The sequence below is a fragment of the Scyliorhinus torazame genome, chromosome 7 (assembly GCF_047496885.1).
Source record: "Scyliorhinus torazame isolate Kashiwa2021f chromosome 7, sScyTor2.1, whole genome shotgun sequence".
NCBI classification, from domain to species: Eukaryota; Metazoa; Chordata; class Chondrichthyes; order Carcharhiniformes; family Scyliorhinidae; genus Scyliorhinus; species Scyliorhinus torazame.
In genome coordinates this window covers 11,712,958-11,731,366 of record NC_092713.1, presented here as the reverse complement: position 1 = coordinate 11,731,366, position 18,409 = coordinate 11,712,958, and the positions used below count along the sequence as shown (strand labels likewise).

At 47.5% G+C, this 18,409-nt stretch overlaps 1 protein-coding gene across 1 annotated transcript in view; it reads left to right on the top strand.

Moving 5' to 3' along the window:
* dnai3 (dynein axonemal intermediate chain 3) overlaps positions 1-18,409 on the top strand; it is a 142,338-nt gene that overhangs the window by 49,244 nt on the left and 74,685 nt on the right. Inside the window, exons 10-11 of the mRNA XM_072510314.1 lie at positions 16,289-16,378; positions 17,554-17,643. Coding sequence (XP_072366415.1) covers positions 16,289-16,378; positions 17,554-17,643 — 180 coding nt within the window. The remainder of the gene's footprint in view (positions 1-16,288; positions 16,379-17,553; positions 17,644-18,409) is intronic.

Sequence of the window (18,409 nt, the reverse complement as noted above, 5' to 3'; positions counted from 1 at the left end):
GGATACCCTCCCCCCACATCCCCTCCCCCCACATCCCCTCCCCCCACATCCCCTCCCCCCACATCCCCTCCCCCCACATCCCCTCCCCCCACATCCCCTCCCCCCACATCCCCTCCCCCCACATCCCCTCCCCCCACATCCCCTCCTCCCACATCCCCTCCCCCCACATCCCCCACAGGCAAAAACTGCCCACAAAAGATGCACCACAAGGCACCTTTAAAGCAGTAAACAGTCGACCAGCAGTCCAGGCACAGTAGGCGTCCCTTCAAACAGTAATTCTCGGACCCTAGCTTGCGTCTGTGGGTCCTTTTTTTGAGATCAGCGCCTGATCCCTCACAAAGTCCATCGCTTCTTCGGGCTCGGAGAAGTAGTGGTGTTGGCCCTGATGCGTAACCCAAAGTCGGGCCGGGAAGAGCAGACTAAACTTCACGTGCTTTTTGAACAACACCTCCTTAACTTGTTGAAAGGCTACTCGCGCCTGGCCACCTCCTGGCTTAGGTCCTGGTAAATGCGAAGGACACTGTTATTCCACGTGCTGCTCTTAGCGATCTTTGCCCACTGCTGCACCTGCTCCTTCTCCACAAACCTGTGGAACCTGATCACCATCGGACGGGGGGGTCCCCCCGGACGCACCTGTCTCGCCTGTACCCTGTGTGCCCCCTCCAGCTCCGGCGGTCGCCAACGGGCTTCAGCCCCCATCAGCTGCATCAACAGGTCAGCCACAAATGCTGTGACATCAGCTCCCTCCGCCCCCTCCGGGAGGCCGATGATCCTCCGATTTTGTCTACGGGCTCTATTTTCCAGCTCCTCTACTCTGTCCAGCAATCTTCTCTGTCTCTCCTTCAACCCGTCGACTTCTAGCGCAGCAACCGCCTGCTCCTCTACTGTCTCCCCCAGCTCCTTAACTTTCTCGTCCTGGGCACCCAGTCTCTGGTTCAGCTGATCCACTGCCTTCTGAAGTGGGTCCAAGTTATCCCGCTTCAACAACTCAAAACTGCTCTTTATCACCTGCAGCATGTTTTCCAGCACCTGCTAGATCGCCGGGTCCGAGGTCCGCAGGTCCGCCATCTTTGCTCCCGGGTCAGCTTCCCCTGCACCTTGCCTTTGTCCCTTCCTCTCCCGTTTGCGCTGCTTTCTGCTCTCCCGCAGTTCCATGCAGCTCTGCTCGCTCCTTCGCCCCCCCGTGGCCGTCCTTTCAGCGCTCCACAGCCCCGCAAAGCCGGGGAACCAGGTCCTCAAATCCCGCAAGCGTGAGAGCCCCCGTATGTGCGGCTCACTCACTCATCGCCGCCACCGGAAGTCAAGACCCCTTATTTTTAAACGGTGTCGCCGAGCTCTCGGCCCTCCCACAAGGCGATAAAATTCCTTCAACTTCCACCCTGCCACGTTCCCTCAGAATCTCATTTGTTTCAATGGGATGTCCGCTCAACCATCTAAACTCCAGTGGATGCAGGCCCAGCCCAGCCTTTGCAGCCTTTTATCATAGATCATAGACTTTACAGTGCAGCAGGAGGGCATTCGGCCCATTGAGTCTGCACCGGCCCTTGGGAAGAGCACTCTGCCTAAGCCCGCATCCCCACCCTATCCCCGTAACCCAGTAACTCCACCCAACCCAACCTTTTTGGACACTGAGGGGCAATTTAGTATGACCAATCCACCTAACCTGCACACCTTTGGACTGTGGGGGGGAAACCGGAGCACCCGGAGGAAACCCACACGCACACACGGGGAGAACGTGCAGACTCCGCACAGACAGCGACCCAAGCCGGGAATCGAACCTGGGACCCTGGAGCTGTGAAGCAACTGTGCTAACCACTGTGCTACCGTGCTCCCCTCATCAGACGCCACTCCGGGTATCAATGAACCTTCCTTGAAATGCTCCCAATGCTTTCTGAAATCAGGTGACCAAAATTGTACACTTTACTCCAAATGAGGCCTCACTAACGCCATTTCCAATTGCAGCGGAACAAGGAAGGAAGGAACAACATACAATCAGTCCCAAGTAAGGATGTAGTTCAACTCAGAAAGCCGCATCAGGGGAGTGAAGGGAAGATCTCCGCTCTTCTCAACCTATTTTAGCCTCACTATCTAGTCATGAACATTGATGCTCACATTTATCTACATTGGCTGGAGGGTTGGTGTCGACCAGATTAGTGCCCACAGCACGATGTTTGATCCTCATTCTGCCTCCTTGCCCTACGCATGGCGGTGTGATGAATGTAGAAATTGATATATATTATATTTCATATTTGTGCCAGTAATGTTATTAAAAACCCTGGTTTAAAACACACAGGCAGTGTGTCCACTAAAGCTATAATTAGAGAGTCGTAAAAGGTGAGGTAATCATTCATTTCAACCGTTTACTGGGTTGCAGATAAAGGACCAATGGAACATTGTTTATATTTTGGATGGTTCTCTGGAGTATCGATAATTTATGAGGGAGTATATTTGTTCCTTGCTAAACAGGTCATGGAACTTGGTGGGATACAGTTGATATAATCTCAAACATGCTGACAACAAGGACACCCACTCCAGACTGCTGTTCATAGACTACAGCTCCGTCTTCAACACCATTATCCTGACAAGACGAATAACCAAACTCTGCAACCTTGGACTTGACCCCTTCCTGTGCAGCTGGATCCTTGACTTCCTCACCAACAGACCATAATCTGTCAGGATAGGTAACAGTACCTCCTCAACAATAGTCCTCAACACCAGGATGTGTGCTCAGTCCTCTACTGTACTCCCAATGCACACACGACTGTGGGGCAAGATTCAACTCCAATTCAATCTATAAGTTTGCAGATGATACGCTGTGGTGGGTCATATCTCAAACAATGCCGAATCTGACTACAGACGGGAGACTACACTTGGTTGCATGGTGTACCGAAAACAACCCAGTGGATTGGAAAAATACTAACTCAATGCCCTTATTCAAAACTTGCCTTCAAACAACCGCGCAACCTCAAACAAACCATTGTCTGCAGCAAACTACCCAGTCTTCAGAACAGTGACCACGACACCACACAACCCTGCCATGGCAATCTCTGCAAGACGTGCCAGATCATCGACATGGATACCACTATTACACGTGAGAACACCACCCACCAGGTACGCGGTACATACTCGTGCGACTAGGCCAACGTTGTCTACCTCATACGCTGCAGGAAAGGATGTCCCGAAGCGTGGTACATTGGCGAGACCATGCAGATGCTGCGTCAACTAATGAACGGACATCGCGCAACAATCACCAGGCAGGAATGTTGCCTTCCAGTCGGAGAACACTTCAGCAGTCAAGGACATTCAGCCTCTGATCTCCGGGTAAGCGTTCTCCAAGGCGGCCTTCAGGACGCGCAACAACGCAGAATCGCCGAGCAGAAACTTATAGCCAAGTTCCGCACACATGAGTACGGCCTCAACCGGGACCTGGGATTCATGTCGCATTACATTCATCCCCCACCATCTGGCCTGCAAAATCCTACCAACTGTCCTGGCTTGACACAATTCACACCTCTTTAACCTGGGGTTACCCCATCTCTGGATCTGTAAAGGTTTAATCACCTGCTAATGCTCGCAGTCCAAGCATTGTCTGGCATCTTTGAATTTGACTATATATATGTTTCTGGAACATACCTCTTTATTCACCTGAGGAAGGAGCAGCGCTCCGAAAGCTAGTGACATCGAAACAAACCTGTTGGACTTTAACCTGGTGTTGTAAGACTTCGTACTGTGCTCACCCCAGTCCAACGCCGGCATCTCCACATCTTATTCAAAAAGGGAGGGAGATAGAATGTGGGAAATTATAGACCAGTTAGTTTAACATCTGTTGTTGGAAAATTGTTAGAATCAATTATCACGGAAGTAATATCAGGACATTTGGAAAGTCGAAACGCTATCCATCAGAGTCAGCATGGTTTTATGAAGGGCAAGTTATGTTTCACTAATTCGCTGGAGTTCTTCGAAGATGTAACAAGTAAAGCGGTAATGGGGATCCTGTAGATGTCGTATATCTGGATTTCCGGAAGGCGTTTGATAAGGTGCCGCATAGAAGGTTAATTCACAAGGTGAGGTCACATGGGATTAGGGGTAATTTAGCAGCTTGGATAGAAGACTGGCTGATGGACCGGAGACCGAGAATCGGAATAAATGGATGGCAAGATGTAACTAGTGGGGGTGGGGGTGGGTACAGGATTCAGTCCTTGGGCCCCAGCTACTTACAATCGATATAAACAACTTGGATACAGGGATAGAAGGTTCTATAGCCAGATTTGTGGATGACACAACAATAGGTGGGACAGTAAGTTGCAATGAGGAAATAAGAACAAATGGATATTGATAGGTTAGGAGAGTGGGCCAGAATTTGGCAGGTGGAGTTTAACGTGAATAAGTGTGAGGTCATCCATTTTGGCCGGAAAAATGGAAAGGCAACTTATCATCTAATGGGGAGAGACTTCGGGGAGCTCTGATGCAGAGGGATCTGGATGTCCTCGTGCATCAGTCACAGAAAACGAGTATGCAGGTACAGCAGATAATAAAGAAAGGAAATGGCATGTTGGCATTTATAGCAAAAGGAATTGAGTATAAAGGTAAGGCAGTATTGTTGCAACTATACAAGGTATTGGCGAGACCGCAGCTGGAGTATTCTGCACAGTTTTGGTCCCCTTTATTTGATGACAGACGTAGTGGCATTGGAGGCAGTTCAGAGGAGGTTCACTATATTGATTCCAGAGATGAAGAGTTTGTCGTTAGCACAGGGCTAAATCGCTGGCTTCGAAAGCAGACCAAGGCAGGCCAGCAGCACGGTTCAATTCCCGTAACAGCCTCCCTGAACAGGCGGCGGAATGTGGGACTAGGGGTTTTCACAGTAACTTCATTTGAAGCCTTCTTGTGACACTAAGCGATTTTCATTTCATTTCATTTTCAAGAGAGATTAATAATAATAATCTTTATCATTGTCTCAAGTAAACTTACATTAACACCGCAATGAAGTTACTGTGAAAAGCCCCTAGTCGCCATATTCCGGCGCCTGTTCGGTTACAGAGAGGGAGAATTCAGAATGTCCAATCCACCTAACAAGCACGTCTTTCGGGACTTGTGGGAGGAATGTGGGGGCGTTCAGTGGCCCGGTAAAGAGATCTACGGTGTTTGCGCATCTTAAGACTTTGAAGTCTGTTGCGGGAGGTCAGTTTTCATGTTAGAGATCAGATAAGGTGACAGAAGGGTTGGGTGGGCTAGGTGCTTCATTCAGGGTTTGATAGTATGGTCCAGGAGTCAGCGATCCTGATTAATAAGAAGGTAGCCTGTTCTGCGGTGAAGGTTTTGACGGTTCTGAATGGGAGGTGGTTAGCGGGTTGCTAGCGGGTGCACTGGTGCTGCTTAATGTATATCCCTGAAATTGGGACGGTGCAGCTTTTATTAATAAGTCTTTGTCTTTGATCCCGGATTTGTATTCGCACCAGTTAATCATGGGAGGGGATTTTAACCGTGTTTTGGATCCCCAACTGGATAAGTCGAGGCCTGAGACGTTGAAGCTTTCTGGGAAAATTGTTAGAATCAATTATCAAGGAAGTAATATCAGGACATTTGGAAAGTTTATGTGTTTTAAACCAGGGTTTTTAATAACATTACTGACACAAATATGAAATATAATATATATCAAAGACACTATTGGTCTTTATGGAGCCGATGGGGGGAGTAGTGACATGGAGATTTCTACATCCGTGGGGGAAGTAGGATTTTCCTTTCATCTCTCAGGTTCACCAGGTGTAACCCCCTCCCCCTCCCCACCCAGTGGAAGTTAGTTGCGTTGCTGTTGGTGGATAAAGGGATTCTGCGAGAGGGTTTCCTCCACCATTGAGGAGTATCTGGGGTGTAGCAGAACTGAGGAGATTTCACCTTCCACATTGTGGGAGGCGCTGAAGGTGGTTGTTCGGGGAGGTCATTTATTTTCAGGTGAACAAAGAGAAGAGTGAAAGGGTGGAGAGGCAGCTGTTGGTAGACGCCATCCTGAGGTGGACCGTCAATATTCAGTCTCTCGGGCACCGGAGTTACTGGCGAATAGGAAGAAGCTACAGTTCAAGTTTGGATTGCTGTCAACGGATAGGGTGGTGCCTGCTGTGACGTTCGAGGAGTTTTCTATGCGCATGGGGTAAAGGCTAGTCCCCTGTTGGTGCATCAGTTGAGGCGACAAGAGGCCGCTCTGGAAATTGTGCAAGTTAGGGATCGGGGGGTGGGGGGGGGGGGGGGGGGGGGGGGAGGGGAGAGAGGAGAGAGGGAGGGAGGGGAAGAGTAGAGTGGTCTCTGCCCCGGTCAAGGTTAATGAAGCGTTTGATGAGTTTTATCGGAACCTTTGTGATTCGGAAGAATGGGTTGACAATGTTTAGAGTTTTTGGACGATTTGGCTATTTTGGTGGTGGAACAGGAGAAAAGGGAGGAACTGGAGGTTTCTCTGACTTTGGAGGAGGTTATGGGGGGTATGGGTCTTATGCAGTTGGGGAAGCCGCCGGGGCCAGACGGGTTCCTGGATTGCTAGCCCCATAGCTGCTCGAGATGTTTGACGATTCTATGATTCAGTGGACGTTGTAGGTCACATGGCGTCGGCGTCAATCTCCTTGATCCTCAAGAAGGATAAGGATCTGACAGAGTGTGGGCCATACCGTCCCATTTCATTATTGAACATGGATGCACAGTTGTTGGTGAAGGTCTTGGCTAGGCCCATGGAACCTTGCCTCCCAGGGGTCATATCGGAGGAGCAGATGGGGTTTGTTGGCCAATGTTTGGTGGCTGCTTAATGTTGTTTTGTCTCCCTCTCCAGCCCCGGGTCGGAGGTGATTGTCTCACTAGATGCAAAAAAGGCATTTAATAGGGTGGAGTATGGCTATTTGTTTGAAATATTGGGGAGGTCTGGCTTTAGACCTAGGCTTAGATTTTTGATCCAGCTCTTGTATTGAGACTCCACTGCGAGCATTCATACAAACAGTTTACGTTCGAACACTTCCAACTGAGGAGGGGCACGAGACGGGTATTCGCTGTCCCCGCTATTGTTTGCCTTGGCAATTGAGCCTTTGGCCATAGCATTGAGGTTATCTATGAAGTGGCAGGGATAGGAAGGGGGGAGGGCATATAGGGTGTCATTGAATGCAGACGATCTGTTGCTGTATGCGACAGACCCTCTCTCCAGTGGAGAGGAGATAATGAAGTTGCTCAAGAGGTTTGGCTCCTTCGCAGGGTATGAATTGAATCTCCCAGGCAGGGGAGCTGACCCGGGGAAGTTGCCTTTTTGCTTGGCCAGTTCCAGTTTTCGTTACCTGGGAGTCCAGGTAGCCCACGTTTGGCCCTCACTACAGAAATTCAATTTTGGGGACCCACTTAAAGCGGCGAAGGCTTACCTAAAGCAGGATAATCTCCCACTGACTTTAGCGGGAGGGTTTAGTCGGTTAAAATGAATATCTTCCCAGGATTTCTATTTTATTTTCAGTGCCTTCCAGTTTTCCTTCTGAAATCTTTCTTTGTGTGAGTCACATAAATTTGCATTGGACGCATTACTATAAACCATGAGTTTCAAGTGCCTAAGATCACCTAAAACCTGGAACCTCAAATCACACTCCTGCGTTTTAGTATGGGATCATTCATTTTTGTACTCAACTCTAAGACATCAAAACTAACATCCGGTCTAGTCTATCTACCTAACCAATTCAGTTGCCCAATTAAACTACGCAGTTGCTCTTTTTCCATCTTTGAAACCGCTGCGTCTTTTTGTGAAACCCAACCACGACTAATTGGTATTGGGCTGATGTTTTCCAAATCAGATTGCTGACGTAAAGTTGCCCCTAACTTAGTCTGTCCGATTTCCAGTCCAATATATTTAAATGCACCGGAAGCCTGACTTCCAACCCTGAATTCTTTCCTCAACCCAGAGATTACAATAGCTTTCAAATCACTAGTCCAACCCCACAAAACATTATCGACATGCATCATAAAGATGCCAGAAAGATTTCCTTTATAGTGCCAGTAAAACATTGCAGGATCTGCTTTCAACTGGCAACAGCCTAAATTTAATTAAACTGACCTTACCGAAAAATACCAGACTCTAGACGCATCATTTAATCCATATACACATTTGTTCAACTTCCAGAGTACTTCTGTGTTGACTGCCTCTTTAACAGGACGGTGAAAAATGTCTCTCTGGAGCTGATGCCCCTGCAAAAAGGCAGCTTTTATATCTATAGATTTGCTTTCCCATGCCTTTGTGGCTAATAGAGCCAAGAAAGATCTCTAAAAAGTATTTTCCTGCTGTAGGTGAATCCTTAAATCCTGATCTTGTACGTTTTCTTCAAATCCTCTTGCCACAAGCCTGGCCTTTGCCTTATAAGTTCCATCCAGAAGAACCTTTTCCGTGCAAATCCATCTGTGGGATAGAGCTCTTTGTCCCCTATCCGGTACTTCCGTTTATACCCCAAATTCACTCCAACTCTACAGTTCTTGCTGTTTGGCATCTTTGGTAACTTTTTGATCTAATTTATCGGTAGCCACCAAAATCTCAATGTGGGCTTCTACTCCTAGTAGTATTTGTAGCCTTACCCATGTTCCGAGACCTTGACAAACTACGTCCCCTATCCCGCCTGGTATCTAGTTCTGTACTGCTACTGTTTGATCTTTCCGTTCTGCTGTGGGATGTCCTTTCAATAGGTCTCGACCTTTTTCTGCGAACATGTTCACTATCCGATGACATGTTCACTATCCGATGTACTATCTGAACTGGCACTACATTTCTGTGCCCTCCATTTTTGAACTTTGTGTTCCCAATCCATTGTCTTGACTCACTCCCATGAAAGCTGTACATTCAACTAGTGTTTATACTTTCCAGTGACCTTCCCTGCTCTACTAATAACAGTTGCATCCTTCCATTGACTAGACCGTTCAGGCAAGTATGTCACTTTTGTACCAACTGTTGGCAGTTGTCCTTTTGGAAAAATGGCCTGTTCTAATTCATTAGAAGTATTGTGTTCCTCTACAGAAACCCAGTCTATATCAGTTAACTGATCCTCATAGTTCTGTAACACCTACATACCAGATGACCCTGGTTCCTCATCACGTATGTCTGGTGTTGCTCTTATTAGCCTTAGTTTTATTAGCTCTAATTCTGTCACCTTTGCTCACGAGTTGCCAGGTATCTTTCTGATAACGCCACGTGGTTCAAGCTCAAGTAATGATTAATAATACAGTCCACCGCTTAGTAAATGTTAAATCAACGATCATTTATTATATACAGCAATAAATACTTATACAATAATACTACCTCTAGACTATTACCTACCACTAAAGGCCAATACTTAACTTTGGTGATGGCCCACCAGGTCAGGGAAATGAATGGCTTATCAAATTGGGTCTGGCCTGCGGGATTCAAAAAGGCTGGTACGGGTCGATAGTCTGGAACACCTATCAGGTAGCGATCGCTGGAGTAAGACTTACTTGTTCTTTCGCCAAAGGGTTTCGAAGGTTGTGAGTAGGAGAAGAAGGGTTGATCTGAACTTGGCCCCTATCTTTATAGTTCCCAGGGGCTTCCCGCCTCTCGGGGCGGACCTTGACCCTGGTCCCAAGTGATTGGACTTGGTCCCAATCACTGGGTTCGATATGCTCCAATAATGGGGCGATTCCTTGATCGGGGGGTGGCCGGTCACCTTTCTTCGTCTCGGCCACTGCTGGTGCCGAGAGGTCTGGCCCGGCATTCAATTGCTAATTTGTAGCAATTGTTCCCGGGGATAGCCGATTAAACTGCAGATGGCTGGGTTGATGTGCTGCTAATAGTCGCAGGTATCGATCTGGGCCGACTTCCCCAGAGCCGAATACGCTGTTCTGTCTGCAGCTGTCCGTTTGTGTCCTGTTGGCTGATTTTCCCATCAGCCTTTTCAGTTCGCCATTTTCCATCGGGATTTGGCCAAATTAATCGGGAATCAGCCATTTTAGGTGGCTACACTGGTCTGTCTAAATTTGAAAATTTGTAATCTGTACACATTATCCTTGATGAATGGACCCTAATAGTCTGATTACCATGTTGTAAAATAATTGTTTTGCCATCTATGCCTATGATCTTCCCTGGGGCTTTCCATTCATTACAATTGTCTCTCTCATAGTATACTATGTCTCCTTGTTGAAAAACGGTATTTGATGGCCGTACATTATGCCTTAAAGCTCTGCGAATTCTTTCAGAGACTTCTTCCAAAAAAGCTTTTCTACTGCTATGTAATGCATTTAAATGTTCAGCAAAGGCAGAGCTAATTGTCATCCCTTCCCAAGCTGGAGGCTGGTCATCCAAAATGGATGGAATTTTAGGATTTCTACCAAACACTAATTGATAGGGACTATAGCCCCCAACCATCTGCAATGAATTCTTTGCATGTACCTCCCATGCTAAAGCTGAATTTAATTTGCAATTTGGTCTATCTGCCAAAATTTCCCGGAGCATGCCATCTATTACTGCATGGTTTCTTTCACACACACCAGTACTAAATATTTATGACTGTGATATTCATGTTTTCACACATATCCCTAAACTCATCATTCGCAAATTCTCCCCCATTGTCTGCAAGGAATTTTGCTGGTGGGCCCATTCCTGTCCCTATCCATTTTTCCACGATCACTTCTATTGGACGGTGAATATTGAAAAGATGTGGGGTGGTATAGGGGGGTAGGGTGGTATAGGGGGGCAGAGTCCATGTGGGGGCAGATGGAGAGCAGTGACAGTAAAGGCACCAGTTTGAGAACATTGGTCACGGCTTCCCTTCTGTTCTCTCGGACGACATGGAATTCCAACCCGGTGGTGGTGGCTGCCTTGAGAATGTGAGGACAGTTTAGGCGACATTTTAAACTGGATGCACTGTCAGTGTTGGCCCCAATTTGTGAAAACCCCCATTTTGCGCCGGTGGTTTTGAACTTGTTGTCTGGGGCTTGGAGGGACGAGTGGTTAGAGCGGTTCAGTGACTTGCTTGCAGATGGGAAGCTCGCTGGCTTTGAGGAGTGGCTGGAGAAGTACAAGCTTCCGAGAGTTATTGGTACTATCAGGTTGGATTGGATTTGATTTATTGTCACATGTACCGAGGTACAGTGAAAAGTATTGTTCGGCGTACAGTCCAGACAGAATATTCCATACATGAAAAAACATAGGACACACATAATACACAATGGAAATACATAGGCAAAGGCATCGGGTGGAGCAGGTGGAGTGTAGTACTATTCAGTAAAGAAGATGTGTGAAGAGATCAGTTCAGTCCATGAGGGAGTCATTCAGGAGTCTGGTAACAGCGGGGAAGAAGTTGTTTTTGGACCTGTTAGTGCATGTTCTCAGACTTTTGTACCTCCTGCTCAATGGAAGAGGGAATAATTCAGGTGGGAGAGGTCTTTGATTATGCTGCTCGCTTTTCCAAGGCAGCGGGAGATGTAGACCGAGTCAATGGATGGGAGGCAGGTTCGTGTGATGGTTCACGATTCTCTGTAGTTTCTTATGTTCTTGGGCCGAGCAGTTGCCATACCAGGCTGTGATGCAGCCTGATAGGATGCTTTCTATGGTGCATCTGTAAAAATTGGTAAGAATCAGTGTGGACATGTGAATTTCCTTAGTTTCCTGAGAAAGTATAGATGCTGTTGTGCTTTCTTGGTCGTAGCATCGACATCGGTGGACCAGGACAGATTGTTGGTGATGTGCACGCCTAGGAATTTGAAGCTGCTAACCATCTCTGCCTCGGCACCATTGATGCAGACAGGGGTGTGTACGATACTTCACTTCCTGAGGTCAATAACCAGCTCATTAGTTTTGCTGACATCGAGGGAGAGATTGCTGTCATTACACCATGTCACTAGGTTTTCTATGTCCCTCCCGTACTCTGACTCATCGTTGTTTGACATCCGACCCACTATGGTTGTGTCATCAACAAACATATAGATGGAGTTGGAGCCAGATTCTGCCACACAGTCTTTTGTGTATCGGGAGTATAGTAGGGACCTAAGTACATGGCCTTGCGGTATTGAGGACTTTCGTGAAGGAGGTTTTGTTTATCCTTACTGATTGTAGTCTATGGGTCAGGAAGTCGAGGATCCAAGTGCAGAAGGAGGAGCCAAGTCCTAGGTTTTAGAGCTTTGATATGAGCTTGGCTGGGATTATGGTGTTGAAGGCGGAGCTGTAGTCCATGAATAGGAGTCTGATGTAGGAGTCCTTCTTGTCAAGATGGTCAAACGATGAGTGCAGGGCCAGCGAGAAGGTTTCTGTTGTGGACTGGGTTTTGGAAGTATGCGAATTGCAGTGGATCAAGGCATCCTGGGACTATGGAGTTGATGTGTCTCATGACCAACCTCTCAAAGCACTTCATAATGATCGATGTCAAGGCTACCGGACGGTAGTCGTTGAGGCATGTTGACTGGTTCTTCTTTGGCACCGATATGATGGTCTTCTTGAAGCAGGTGGGAACCTGGTGCGGAGTAGGGGCAGGTTGAAGATGTCTGTGAACACACCCGCCAGTTGGTCTGAGCTCACAACCAGCGACGCCGTCAGGACCTGTTGCTTTCTGAGGGTTCACTTTCAAGAAGGCCAATCTAACTTCATGATGGTGGCAGGGGTGTATCCGAAGCTGCTGAGGCAGTTGACAACGGTTTGATGGTTTTCTGCCCGAACCGAGTATAGAATGCATTGTGTTGATCGGGGAGGGGTGCGTTGCTTGGTAGCCCGTTATGTTGTTTAAGCCTTGCCACAACTGACGAACGTCTGTAACTCTAGCTTAGTCTGGTTTTGTCTCTTGGCATCCCTGATAACTTTGCAGAGCTGCAAAACATTATATGCAAGGAGGTCACTTCCCTCCCTTTGGCCCCCATCTCCCCGCCCTCGTTGATGGGCAGAGTTCTCTCAGTGATTCATGTAGGGACAGGGAGGATGTCGGAGGTCTATTGTTGGCTGGTGTTGACGGAGCAGGTCCCGTTGGACGAGATTGAAAGGAAGTCAGGGGAGGAGTTGAGCCAGGAGTTTGGTGGGCCCGTGGAGCAAGGCTCTACACAGAGTCAACTCCATCTCCTCGTGCAATAGGCTCAGCCTGATTCAAGTTAAGGCGGTGAATAGGGCACATCTGACTAGGGCACGAACAAGTGGATTTTTCGTGGACGTAGAGAATAGGTGTGAATGGTGTCCTAGGACCCCGCGTATCATACATACACGTTCAAGTTCTGTACTAAGCTTGTGAGTTTCGGGGTCAACTTCCACACCATGTCAGGGATTCTTGGGATTGATTTGGAACCACGTCCTTTGGTGGCTATTTTTGGGGTCTCAGATTTTCCGGAGTTGCAGACAGACGCGAAGGTGGGTGTTCTTGCAGCGATACATAGATACGTAGAAGATTAAGGAGCAGGAGGAGGCCTTTAGGCCCTTCGAGCCTGCTCCGTCATTCATCACAATCATGGCTGATCATCCAACTCAATAGCCGAATCCTGCTTTCTCCCCATAGCCTTTGATCCCATTCTCCCCAAGTGCTGTATCCAGCTGCCTCTTGAATATATTCAAAGTTTTAGCATCGGCTACTTCCTGTGGTAATGAATTCCACAGGCTCACCACTCTCTGGGTGAAGAAATGTCTCCTTATCTCTGTCCGAAATGGTTTACCCTGAATCCTCAGACTGTGACCCTGCATCTACCCAACTTCTTGCCTTCACTTCCATAATAGCCCAATGGCGAGTTGTGATTGGTTGGAAGTCTTCGGCCCCACCCAGTGGGGTGGTTAAATAACCTGATGGAGTTTTTGTGTTTGGAAAAGTCTGTAACAAGAGGGTCGGCTGAAGGGTTGTACCAGGGATGGCGGTCGTTTATTTCCTGTTTCAGGCAGTTGGTCACCATTAGATGTTGGGGGTCGGGGGGGGGGGGGGGCGACATGGGGAATTGGTTGTTGTTTCTTTTGTTTTTGGGAGGATGTTGGAAGGGTTGAAATATTGTTAACTATTGTACATTATATAGGTGTGAAGATGTGCTCTATGGTGGCCGTTTTGGGGTGTGGGAGGTGACGGTGTGCAGGAGGGGGCCGATATCGTCGCCTTCGCCTCTCTGATCGCCCAGTGCCGGATTTTCTTAAATTAGCGATCGGCAGAGCCACTGGAGTCGCGGAGTAGTTGGGGGGTCTATGCGACTTCCTCAGGTTGAGGAAAATTAAGTTTGCCCTCAGGGCATCGGAGGAGGGGATTGTCGTACGGTGCAGGCCGTTTCTGTCCATGTTTAAGGATTTGTTTGTCGCGGGTGTGGGAAGGCGGGTGGGGGTGTCGGGGATTAAAAGGGGGGAAATTGAACAACAATATGTATTATGTTTTGCTGGTGTTATGTGGATATTTTCTGAAGGTGTTTGGAATACAATATATTAAAAAGGGTGTTATATTGAAAGTTTGTTAATGAAAGTGTTTTAAAAATAAATAAATGGCAATTGATGCTAGACAAATTGTAAATTTTAAGCCTGAGATTGACAGATTTTTGTTATCCAAAGGTATTCAGTGATATGCGGTCAAGGCGGAGAGTTGGGTCTTGGATCAGCTGTAATCTCATTTCATGGTGGAACAATTTTGAGGGGCAGAATGGGTCAGTCCTGTTCCTGTCAACATATTCTATTCATAAGACCATAAGACGTAGGGGCAGAAGTTAGGCCATTCAGCCCATCGATTCTGCTCTGCCATTCAATGAGGTCATGACTGATCTGATATGATCCTCAACTCCACTTTCCTGCCTTATCCCCATAACCCTCGATTCCCTCACTGATTTGAAAATCGGTCTTGAACATACTTAACATCCCAGCCTCTACTGCTCTCCGCGGTAAAGAATTCCACAGATTCGCTACCATCTGAGAGAAGAAATTCCTCCTCATCTCTGACTTAAATGGGCAACTCCTTACTCTGAGATTATGCCCTCTGGTCCTGGACTCTCCTACAATAGGAAACATCCTCTCATCATTTACCCCATCAATCCTCCTGAGAATTCTATAAGACTCAATAAGGTCACCTCTCATTCTCCTATCTACGATGAGCACAGGCCCAATCTCCTCATAAGAGAATCCTGCCACACCCGGCATCAACTTAGTGTGGTGTTGTTCTTTGTGTTGCTTATTTCAGGATGGTTGGCGTAGTGCTCACAAAGACCACAGAATAGCTTTTCATAGAATCATAGAATTTACAGTGCGGAAGGAGGCCATTCGGCCCATCGAGTCCGCACCGGCTCTTGGAAAGAGCTCCCCACCCAAGGTCCACACCTCCAGCCTATCCCCATAACCCAGTAACCCCACCCAACACTAAGGGCAATTTTGGACACGAAGGGCAATTTAGTGTGGCCAATCCACCTAACCCGCACATCTTTGGACTGTGGGAGGAAACCCACGCGCTCACGGGGAGAACGTGCAGACTCCGCACAGGCAGTGACTCAAGCCGGGAATCGAACCTGGGACCCTGGAGCTGTGAAGCAATTGTTCTATCCACAATGCTACCGTGCTGCCCCTTTTAACTTAAACAAAGCTATGATTTTATTTGCAGTACTAAATTGGGATTCGACACTTAGTCCTTAAGGATACACAACTGATCAATAACATCTAACTACACTCATCTACTGCTGATCTCACTACTGGTATAAACTATAATCTAACCTTACTCACACCATCTGGCCTTAAGACCTTCACTAGCTATCTCCTGCAAACACTCCTGCCCCAAGGTCTAGCATCACTGCCTTACATAGTTGTATCTGTAGCTCCCTCTAATGGCTACTTTCAACACTACATTAACCCTTGTAATGCTGATAGTTATGATAATACCACACTTAATGAACCTTCTCTGTACTGCCTCCAATGCCAGTACATCTTTCCTGAGTTTACAGACCAAAACTGTTCACCGTATTCCAGGTGTGGTCACACTAGTGCCTTGTATAGTTTCAGCAAGACTTCCCTAATTTTAGATTTCGTTCCCTTGTAAATAAAGGCCAATAGTCCATTTGACTTCCCTATTACCACTGAACCTGCATGCCAGCGTTTCGTGATTTATGCACAAGGACCCCCCAAATCCCTCTATTATTGGGAAGCTGCTCCTTAAATGCCTGAACTTTCTTGGAGTTAGTGAATCCTACACTCTCTAATGCTCACTGTCACCCTGGATTAAATCTTAGTCTGTGCTAGTTGTAGTTTGTGAGTTAAGTTTAACAAGAGATGGAAGTGAATGTTGGTCCAGCGATGTGAATGGACATGTCTTTGCAGAGTTCTCATTGTTTGTGTATCGGTTTTCGATTTGTTTTACAGATAATGTTGGAGGCTCCGGACGATATTTACTGCTTTCAGTTCTGTCCCACTGATCCAAATATCGTGGCTGGTGGTTGCAAAAATGGCCAGGTACTGAAACACACCTGTGTACGTTGCAAAGAGTCTCTAGAACCACCCCGAATTTTAACATGAGAGAATGCAGTCCAAAAAAATAAATCATGCCATAATTCAAAACAAAGATGACAGGAGTATAAAAATTGGCAAGTCATGTTGCAGCTGTATAGAACCTTAGTTAGGCCACACTTGGAGTATAGTGTTCAATTCTGGTCGCCACACTACCAGAAGGATGTGAAGGCTTTAGAGAGGATGCAGAAGAGATTTACCAGGATGTTGCCTGGTATGGAGGGCATGAGCTATGAGGAGAGGTTGAATAAACTTGGTTTGTTCTCACTGGAACGAAGAAGGTTGAGGGGCGACCTGCTAGAGGTCTACAAAATTATGAGGGGCATAGACAGAGTGAATAGTCAGAGACTTTTTCCCAGGGTAGAGGGGTCAATTACTGGGGGGCACAGGTTTAAGGTGTAAGGGGCAAGGTTTAGAGGAGATGTGCGAGGCACGGTTTTTACACGAGGGTAGTGGGTGCCTGGAACTCGCTGCCGGAGGAGGTGGTGGAAGCAGGGACATTAGTGACGTTTAAGGGGCATCTTGACAAATACATGAATAGGATGGGAATAGAGGGATACGGACCCCGGAAGTGTAGAAGATTTTAGTTTAGACGGGCAGCATGGTCGGCGCAGGCTTGGAGGGCCGAAGGGCCTGTTTCTGTGCTGTACTTTTCTTTGTTCTTTGAGTTTCGGGATTTTGTGTAACTATCAAGAAGCCACAATTGTCGGCACATCCCTGATACTCTTTGTTCTACTGCAGATGGCCACATCTTCAGTCACCTAGTTCCCTCCCTACACTTCTCTGCCTCTCTACCTCACCCTCATTTCTTAAGATGCTGCTTCACTAACCAAGGTTTTAGAACCATAGGCTAGAATTCTCACAGTGCAGAAGGAGGCCATTTGGTCCATCGAGTCTTGACTGACCCTCTGAAAGAACCCCCTACCTCGGCCCACTCCCCGACCTATCCCTTTAACCCCATGACCCTACCTAACCCACGCACCTTACTTGACTCAATGCCAAGTTTTGTTTGAGAATCACTGAGGGGCAGCACCTAGGGAAAGCTTTACTATGTTAAAGACACCATGTAAGTGCATAGGGTTGCTGTTGTTGAAAATTGTTCTATCTATTTCCCCGCTCAGGTGGTGCTCTGGGACATTTCCGAGTTCTCAGGGAGATTGCAGGGTAACCTGCCAGCAGCAAAGCCCGACACCGTCAAATCAAATATGTTGGTGAGTAAGCTGAGAAAGCACAAAGACTGTATGAGAGGAGGGATTGGCCAGTGGTTTTCCCACATCCTGTTCCAGGTGGACAAGCATTGCTCTTTTTAGCTGCATCTCAAATTGACACATATATTCCTGAAGTTTCAACCTCCTGCCTCCATTGGCCCCACCATACAAGTCTGTTTCCCCCCACCCCCCACCCCTCCCCACCTTGCCCCACCCCATCCTGTGCCACGCTCCATCCCAGCACCACTTACCCTCACTGAAGGTAATAATCCCCAGATTACTACAACTATCATGTGAAGATAGAAATAGGAGACTAGAGCATGCCTAGAGAGAGTGCAGGATGAAGGGCTTTAGATTCTTGGGATATTGGAACCAGCTCCAGGGTAAGTGGAACAAGTTGCAATTGAACAGAGCCAGGATCAATATCCTTGCAGGGTGATTTTGTAGTGCTATTAGGGAGGGTTCAAACAAACCTGGCAGGGATAGGGGTACTAGGGCAGCACGGTGGCGCAGTGGGTTAGCCCTGCAGCCTCACGGCGCTGAAATCCCAGGTTCGATCCCGGCTCTGGGTCACTGTCCGTGTGGAGTTTGCACATTCTCCCCGTGTTTGCGTGGCTTTCGCCCCCACAACCCAAAGATGTGCAGGGTAGGTGGATTGGCCACGCTAAATTGCCCCTTAGTTGGAAAATGAATTAGTATTCTAAATTTTTTAAAAAAGGGATGAGGGTACTAGGAAATATCAGTGGGAAAAACAAGGTGCACAGAGAAT